Genomic DNA, 10,000 nt, shown 5'->3' with positions numbered 1-10,000 from the left:
AACACACATATATATAGGTGCAGGAGTGGCTGTGTGGTAAGTAGCTTGCTTACCAACCGCATGGTTCCGGGTTCAGTCCCACTGCGTGGCACCTTGGGCAAGTGTCTTCTACTATAGCCTCGGGCCGACCAAAGCCTTGTGAGTGGATTTGGTGGACGAAAACTGAAAGAAGCCCGTCATATATAGGTGTGTGTGTGTGTGTGTTTGTGTTTCCGTGTTTGTCTCCCGAACATCGCTTGACAACCGATGCTGGCGTGTTTACGTCCCCGTATCTTAGCGGTTCGTCAAAAGGGGGCTGATAGAATAAGTACTAGGTTTACAAAGAATAAGTCCTGGGATCGCTTTGCTCGACTAAAGGCGGTGCTCTAGCATGGCCGCAGTCAAATGACCGAAAAAAGAATATTAATACATATATATATATTTGTTTCTATTTTCAGGTTCTTCCAGATAGTGTTGGTTCTCCTCTTCACCACCACAGCTTTCATAAAAGGTAAAACGAATTTCCACAGGTTTCTCCACACACACACACTCATTATCATAATAGTCTAATGATAATCTCAGGTATATTCTGTAACGAACATTACCAAATTAATGAATAGAACTTAGACTAAAGGCAGCAAAGAATGGACTGAAAACAATAGCAAGGCTGATTGTATGCTTGCAGCGCAACAGAGAGGGAAGTGAAGGGTCTCCGGAAGCTGACTGCACACAAGGAGGGCAGCTAGCTGATGATGCCTCAGTATATGAGAATATATCACCTAAAATGCCATTCGTTATTCGTAAGACAGTAGGGAGTGATATCGGAGATTTAACTGTTATTTCTAACAGGTCAATGATACAGGTGTCATTGAGTCTCCCATAGATCATTTAATTTATTGAGAACAACAAAACTTCGTATAATACAGGCTGTTCAAAACGTCACTTCGCATTAATTTTTTCATCCTGCGCATCGCCATGACGCTACTTCAAGAGTTTTTCGGTGAACGGATTATTTCGCAGGGACTTTGGCCACCATGATCACCTGATTTAACACCACCAGACATTTTTTTTTTGTCTGGGGAGCAAGTAAAGGATCAGTGTACAAGAATCGCCCGAAAACCATTAAGCACTTACTGTGGAGAGACTTTTGAACACCCTATATATATAATTTCTGTGTTCAGACACTCGAACGTAGAAAAATTGTAATATTTCTGATAAAACATTGTTGATATCTGATTAGCTTTTATTATCGGTTAGAGCCACGAACCTGATGTGAATTTTCACTTCTTGAAATTTTATATGTTAATACTGTCGATACATCTGACAGATAACAGTTTAAATTCATCTTCTACCGAGGTGGGAGCATTTGCGAGACGTACGAAAATCATGGCAACTTAATTTCCCACAAATCACAATGAAAAAAACACATTTACATCTTATATCCCACATAATATATATATATATATATATATATATATATATATATATATATATATATATGTATGTATATAAGAAGAAGAAAAGAGTTACGATGCAAAAACGTATACATTAAATGAACATATTTATCTTCAATATATATTTCTTTACAAAGAAAAGATTCATTAAGAGACTTAATAAATCAAAATTCTTTTACACATCTTCAGGAAAAATGAATATATTCTACATATATACATACACGCATATATTCTACATACCTTCACAGTCGTTTTTTTCTGCTATTTTGGTGATGATTTTTTGAGTTAGCTTACCAATTATTTTGTTGGTAGTTAATTTATAATATATTGATATATTATATATATATATATATATATATATATATATAGATAGATATATATATACGTATCATATATACATATATATCCGGTATCCGATATATAAAAAACAAACAATAATTTCTATTATAGGCAGAAGGCTTGAAATTTCAGGGAGAGGGGACTAGTTGATTACATCGACCACAGTGTATAACTGATAGTTATTTTATCGACCTCGAAAGAATGAAGGGCAAAATTGATCTAGGTGGAATTTGAACTCAGAACGTAATGATGGACGAAATGTCGCTAAGCATTTTATCTGACATACTCACAACTCTGCCAGTTCAATATATAAAAAATAATCTTATTATCAAAGCTGAAATGCCTTTGATCACGGATCTGCCCAGTTAAAACCGACTCAGAGTTAAACAAACAATACAACAGCAATAGCAAGAACAATAACAATCCTTTCTACTATAAGCACAAGGCCTAGAATTCTGGGGGAAGGGGGGAGGTCGATTACATCGACCCCCAGTGTGTAAACTGGTACTTATTTAATTGACCCCGAAAGGATGAAAGGCAAAGTTGACATCGGCGGAATTTGAACTCAGAGCGTTGAGACGGACGAAATGCTACTAAGCATTTTGTTCGGCGTGTTCACGATTCTGCCAGCTCGATATATAAAAAATAATGCTATTATCATAGCTGAAATGCCTTTATTCATAGATCTGCCCGGTTAAAGCCGACCTAGGGTTAAACTGTCAAATAACAAATCAATAACAATAACAGCAAAAATTTTGAGTTTCTCCCGTTCTTCATTTTACTTGTTTTTGTTGTTGTTTTAAAGGTGCCGAAAATACATCGTCAGAATTTGTAAATCTGGAGAAAGATATTTTTGAGTGGCAACAGATGCAGTATCCGACTTACTTCTACGAAAAGCCAGGAACTGGATACAATACGTACTCTCTTAAAGAATTTGAATCCAATAAGGTAAGGAATTGGTTTCTTACGCGATCATGAAGAAAAAATCATAGCCGTATGGGGGCATGCGCCATAACAACACGTCGTTACATCCACCATTTCTTGGTGATTCCGTATTCCTGGTTGATCACGCCTTTGCATCTCTCAGGCGACAATCCTCCAACTCGTGAATCCGTTTGGGCATTCGTTGCCGGTGAGGGTTCAAATACTACCTCAACGTCTTGTACTCGCCATTTTACATCACGCAGGGGAAATGTCGGGTCTATTCTTAGACATGCCGGTTGCCACATAGCGCTAGAGTAACCTGAAATGAAATGTTTTGGTGAAGAACTCAACATCTCATACCCCTAGCTTGAATCTGCCACAGTAGTAGTAGTAGTAGTAGTAGTAGTAGTAGTAGTAGTAGTAGTAGTAGTAGTAGTAGTAGTAGTATGGAGTTAGGCGCTGTAATAGCACATCATTGTATCCACCATTTTTTGGTGATTCCCAATCCCTGGCGGATGACCCTTTTCACTACTTAGGCAACCACCCTCCAATCCACGGGTCTGTTTGGGTTGTTATTGCCGGTGCGGGTTTCACGGGGTCGGAGTGCAAGTCCTACATCAACCTATTTCAGTCGCCTTTTATGACATGCAGAAGAAACGTGGGCTCTATTCTTTGATATACCGGTTCCCACACAGCACAGAAATAGAAACACTATTAACCATGTGGTTTAAGACGGTAGGTTTCGTTGTGAAATTGAAGTTTGCTTCGTCCTTATATTTTAGCGCAGGTATTTAGAAACATCGATGGAGGCGCAATAGCCCAGTGGTTAGGGTAGCGGACTCGCGATCATAGGATCGCGGTTTCGATTCCCAGACCGGGCGTTGTGAGTGTTTATTGAGCGAAAACACCTAAAGCTCCACGAGGCTCCGGCAGGGGATGGTGGCGAAACCCTGCTGTACTCTTCTTTCACCAGAACTTTCTCTTACTTCCTGTTTCTGTTGTGCCTGTAATTCAAAGGGTCAGACTTGTCACACTGTGTCACGCTGAATATCCCCGAGAACTATGTTAAGGGTACACGTGTCTGTGGAGTGCTCAGCCACTTGCACGTTAATTTCACGAGCAGGCTGTTTCGTTGATCGGATCAACTGGAACCTTTGACGTCGTAAGCGATGGAGTGCCAACATATATATTAGAAACATCGAGATACTTGAAATAATTCGTTTTTAACGGTGGAACTGAAGGAACTCGAAGTAGACAGAGCTATAAATAAAAGCGAGTAAACATTTTATGACGACAAACAGGCTGTAATTTGGGAGGGAACGTGGCCATCATTTTTAGCAGATCGAGTAACTACGTCGATCTCTCCATTTTGAACAGAGTATTTTTTTTCCTATGTGCAAGTAGCTGAGGATTTCTTTTGTCAATTCAGCATTAAGTTCCTACACAGTGGATCCTACCTCCAACCCCTTCTCTCCCTCTTTCAATCTCTCTCTCTCCCTTCAAAGGTGAATCTCACCGTTTAAAATGGCAGATGTGTACAGTCCATATCTTCCTCACCATTTTAACACTATCTTTTGTGAAAAGCGATACGATAACGATCTAATTAGATTCTAGGCGCTGTAATATGATAAGGTTGAATTTTTTCATGATGATTTTCTGTTATTTGCGGGAATTGGACATAATTAACTCTTGTATATATAGGCGTCGCTTTGCGCTAAAAAGCTTTGTTCCCGGCCACATGATTCTGGGTTCAATTCCACTGCATGGCCCCTTAGTCAGATGTCTTCCACTAAAGCCTCATCTCGACCAAAGCCTTGTGAGTGCATTTGGTAGGCGGAAACGGAAAGAAGCCCATCGTTTATGTATATATTATATTCTTTTCTACTCTATGCACAAGGCCTGAAATTTCTGGAGTGTGTGTGTGTGTGGGGGGGGCAGTCGATTACATCTACCCCAGTACGCAACTGGTACTTAATTTACCGACCGTGAAGGGATGAAAACCAAAGTCGACCTCGGCGGAATTTGAACTCAGAACATAAAGACAGACGAAATACCGCTAAGCATTTCGCTCGGCATGCTAACATTTCTGCCAGCTCGCCACCTAATATATATATATATATATATATATATATATATATATATATATATATATATATATATATATATATATATACATATATATATATATATATACATACATATATATATATATATATATATATATATATATATATATATATATATATATATATATATATATATATATATATATACATATATATATACATATATATATATATATATATATACACATATATATACATATATATATACATATATATATATATATATATATGTATATATATATGTATATATATATATATATATATATATATATATATATATATATATATATATATGTATATATATATGTATATATATATATATATATGTATATATATATATATATATATATATATATATATATATATATATATATATATATATATATATATATGATTTAATGGTTTATTTTTTGATCCTATTTTGCAGATTAAAATCGCTGAATTTCTAACAAAACTTGAGGCGATAAAAACTGACAAGTTCTCAGCCAATGGCAAAATGAGTTACAAGATGACCAAAGATATGTTACAGAAGAAGTTAGACGGTTATCAATGGCATTTGTAAGTCGTAAATTGGTTCTTATTTTAAAATGTAAAACGTGGCATCTGAGATAACTGATGTTGGTCTGTGGGAACCTTAGTAATTCCATAGAAGCAGGGTTGGTTTTGGCGGTTTGGTCTGGAAGAAAGGTGAAACTGGGTCCTGGCCTGGCAGTTTCCATATAATAATAATAATAATAATAATAATAATAATAATAATAATAATAATAATAATAACAATAACAACCACAACAGCAAAAACAACAACAGCATGAAATGTGGAACATGGCTTTCAACGGTTGTTTACTCCCAATTTCATGTTTCTGTTTTGAAAAAGTGTCTTTCATCGTTATCTTCGTGTTTCGCATCATTAATTAATTTGGTTTCTACGAATAGGCGTTTACATGTTTCTTTGGACTAGCTAGAAATTGTAAAAACATTTTGTATTAAATTGCACTCAAATATCTTTTTTAAAAACCCGAATACATTAGAATATGTTAAGCTAGATTACACTACTTCAAAAGATGGTATGTTTTATAGATCATCAGGTTTGCCTGACTATATCTGACTTTCGTTTAAACAACTACAACAATAACAGCCACAGCAACTATGACCGCAACAGGTACAACACTCCTAACGCAGTGCTGCCACACCAGAAATATTTCAGATAACATTGTAGGACTTGTAATATTCGGCCACCTGAAACTAGACCATACTCTCACCTACATCATAAAACACACCTGAGAATTGCGTACACCTGTTATTACTAAAAAGGTTTTCAGAACTTCAAAGATAAGAGGAGAAAAAATGTAGATAAGAAACTAAAGCAACTGCGAGATATTTGAACAGTTGCTATTTTATCAGCATACCAAACGGACATATAAAACAATCCACACATACACATATATGTACACACACGCATACACAAGTATGTATATGTCTATATATATTGTTGATTAAGGAATATATACATATGTGTGTATGGATACATAGAATTGTTTAGATATGTGTGTATGTGTGATTATATATATATATATATATATATATATATATATATATATATATATATACATAAACACACGCACGCACACACACACACACACACACACATATATATATACAGAAATATATGTAGATATTTATAGGCACGCATATATACACTGACATATATGTGTGTGCGTATATATATATATATATATATATATATATATATATATATACATATATGTGCGTGTGTATATACAAATACATATATATATGTGTTTATGTATACGTATAAATATGTGTATTATTTATGTATACTTGTATGTATACATGTATAAAGAAAACTGTACATATATGCATGTATAATTATACCTATATGTGTGCGTGCGTGTGCGTGTGTGTATGCGCGCTCGCATATATATATATATATATATATATATATATATATATATATATATATATATATATATATATATATATATATATATATATATATATATATATGGGGAGAGAGAGAGAGAGAGAGAGAGAGAGAGAGAGAGAGAGAGATACATTTCCTCCGAGCAGGACACCATCTCAGGGCTGCTCATTTGCCGTCGAGTGGACTGAAGTAACGTGATATGAAGTATTTTGCTCAAGAACAGAACTCACTGCCAGGTTAGGAATCGAAAACACGATTTTTGCGATTGCGAGAGCAAGACCTTAGTCATTAGATCTTGTGCGTTCAGATAATACGTAATATGAAATTATATACAGATATAGATAGATAGGGAGAGCGACGGGGAGAGAGGTAGGTAGCTAGTAGGTAGAGAGAGAGAGAGAGAGAGAGAGAGAGAGAGAGAGAGAGAGAGAGAGAGAGAGAGAGAGAGAGAGATGTAGGAAGATAGGTAGGTAGATAAGTCTATATGTATGCCTCAATCTATCTATCTGTATGTGTGTGTGTGTGTGTGTTTTCTTTTCTATTCTATTTATTGTCCATATACATCAAAAAAGTAAACGTCTGTTGCCTTTGGTGGCACGCTGTTTCAAAGAAGGATAAACAGCGGGTGCCTCTTTCCAAATACTCATAAAGTACAAGTTTAAATAGAATCGTTGCCAGGATTTGCATCATTCGTGAAAACAGCCTTTGGGTTACCAGATGTTGCAGACGGAGGTCTTTTGCATAGAAATACGTTTGGAAAGTCTGTGGCGTCCTCAATATGTGAAAATTAATGTTATTGTGGGTCATACCAGTTGTGAGAACTAGACATTTATTTGCTACGATTTATTTGCCTTTCATCATTTCGGGGTCGATAAATTAAGTACCAGTTACACACTGGGGTCGATGTAATCGACTTAATCCCTTTGTCTGTCCTTGTTTGTCCCTTCTATGTTTAGCCCCTTGTGGGCAGTAAAGAAATAAGAAACGTTAGCGCGCCGGACGAAATGCTTAGCGGTATTTTGTCTGCCGTTACGTTCTGAGTTCAAATTACACCGAGGTCAGCTTTGCTTTTCATCCTCTTGGGGTTGATAACTTAAGTACCAGTTGCGTACTGGGATCGATCTAATCGACTGGACCCCTCCCACCAAATTTCGGGCCTTTTGCCTAGAGTAGAAAGGAATATTGACAGCATCAACGTAAAATTGATTTTAACAATTTTTCATTTTCTTTTTTTCCAACAGATATGGGGCATTAACTCCGACATCGTTTCTGGAACCGAACCCCCCTCCAATTCTAGGGTTGTTTCGCCTTGTTGGTGATGAGGAATCTGAGGAAAACCTCAACACTATCTTCAAAATAACAGATTCGATTCCAGAACTGGTAAGACTACTGAATGGCTCCATATGTCAGTTTGAACGTCCGCCGTGATTGTTGCAATTTTCATAGAAGCAAGGACAACATATAAGAAGCACAACGTACGCATGCGCACACACACACATACACACACACGCACACACATATATATATCAGTTACGACGACGTGGGTCCCAGATGATACGATCAACAGAACAGCCTGCTCGTGAAATTAACGTGTCAGTAGCTGAGCACTCCACAGACATGTGTACCCTTAACGTAGTTCTCGGGTAGATACTGCGTGACACAGAGTGTAGCAAGGCCGGCCCTTTGAAATACAGATACTACTCGTTTTTGCCAGCTGAGTGGACTGGAGCAACGTGAAATAAAGTGTCTTGTTCAAGGACACAACGCGTCACCTGAATTTGAACTCATGATCTTACGATCGTGAGCCGAATACCCTAAACACTAAGCCACGCGCCTCCACTATATATATATATATATATATATATATATATGTATACATATATATGTACACAAACATACACACATTAATGTGTGTATGTGCGTGTGTGTGTATGTGTGTGTGTGTGTGTGTGTGTGTGTGTGTGTGTGTGTGTGTGTGTGTGTGTGTGTGTTCGTGTTTTTGTTTGGTTTGCAAGATTCTTGATGAGAATTCGTGTATTGAAAGAAATACTGTTGAACCTTGGGAGGGGCATCATGCCAGTAATTATAAACACACGCATTGGTTCGGTCCTTTATTGTTATTGTTCAATATTGCTCGTGTTAAAGACGAAAAAAAAAAAAAGAAATAACAACACGAACAATACTGAACAATAACAATAAAGGACCTAACCAGTGCGTGTGTTTATTATTACTGGCATAATGCACCTCCCAAGGTTTATATATATATATATATATGTGTGTGTGTGTGTGTATGTGTGTGTGTGCGTGTGTGCCTCTGTGTGTGTGTGTGTATGTAAATATGTATATATATGTGTGTGTGCGTTCATTTTCTGCAGCTCATTCTCCCATCCTACTCTCACTCTCTCTCTCTCTCTCTCTCTCTCTCTCTCTCTCTCTCTCTCTTTCTCTCTCTTTTTCCCCTCTCCCTCTCTCTCGTTTTCTCTCGTTGCTTCTCTATTCAAAACCAACAGCATTTCTTTTACAAGTCTAAATTCAATATTTGTCCCTCTCTCTCTACTTTGCAGATAACGCAATACAAGAAATTGATGGAAAAGGCAATATCGCTAAAGCGAACTCAACATAACGTATCCATGGTAAGAACCCACTTCCATGTTGTTATTACACCGATCATTTCCAGATGTTATTGTTGCACCCGTACTGGTTATATTTAGTCTCCGTTAAGGCAGCGAGAGCTGGCAGAATCGTTAGCACGTCGGGAATATTGCTTAGCAGCATTTCGTCAGTCTTAACGTTCTGAGTTCAAATTCCGCCGAGGTCGACTTTGCCTTTCAAATTTTCGGGGTCGATAAATTAAGTACTAGTTGTATTGCTTGAAGAAGTGGCCCTTTATGTAAACACCACCTTACATACTGTTATATTCATATTCTGTTGCATACTGTTACATGTCAAGTTATATAATGCCCCCGAATTCTAATTAAAATTTGTTACATGTGTAGTAGTAACCAAAATACCCGTTCATTTCATCCTTAATACGACACGCTAATATCAGATAAGGAGAATAAATGTGTTGGTGGATATATATCCTTTATTTGTTGGATAACAAGGCTACCAACGGTTTCATGAAGTCAATTCTTAGCGATTATCAACCCTTCCACATGAGATATTGATACATGTTTTTCTATCTCTCTGCAGATTCCTGTAATTGAAATTATGGAAGATAATTTGAATAAGACTGA

At 36.8% G+C, this 10,000-nt stretch overlaps 1 protein-coding gene across 1 annotated transcript in view; it reads left to right on the top strand.

Annotated features, from left to right (window-relative positions):
- The window catches only part of LOC106884006 (uncharacterized), a 56,208-nt gene that overhangs the window by 22,304 nt on the left and 23,904 nt on the right, over nt 1-10,000 (top strand). The window contains exons 2-7 of the mRNA XM_089340032.1: nt 438-490; nt 2,578-2,720; nt 5,250-5,380; nt 8,006-8,144; nt 9,329-9,397; nt 9,957-10,000. The exon at nt 9,957-10,000 is cut by the window's right edge and continues 63 nt beyond it. Of these exons, the coding sequence (XP_089196158.1) occupies nt 438-490; nt 2,578-2,720; nt 5,250-5,380; nt 8,006-8,144; nt 9,329-9,397; nt 9,957-10,000 (579 nt within the window). The remainder of the gene's footprint in view (nt 1-437; nt 491-2,577; nt 2,721-5,249; nt 5,381-8,005; nt 8,145-9,328; nt 9,398-9,956) is intronic.

Source organism: Octopus bimaculoides, chromosome 23, assembly GCF_046866305.1.
Source record: "Octopus bimaculoides isolate indiv1 chromosome 23, ASM4686630v1, whole genome shotgun sequence".
Lineage (NCBI taxonomy): Eukaryota > Metazoa > Mollusca > Cephalopoda > Octopoda > Octopodidae > Octopus > Octopus bimaculoides.
Note: the sequence above shows the minus strand (reverse complement) of the source record. Positions and strands in the feature narration are given on the sequence as shown.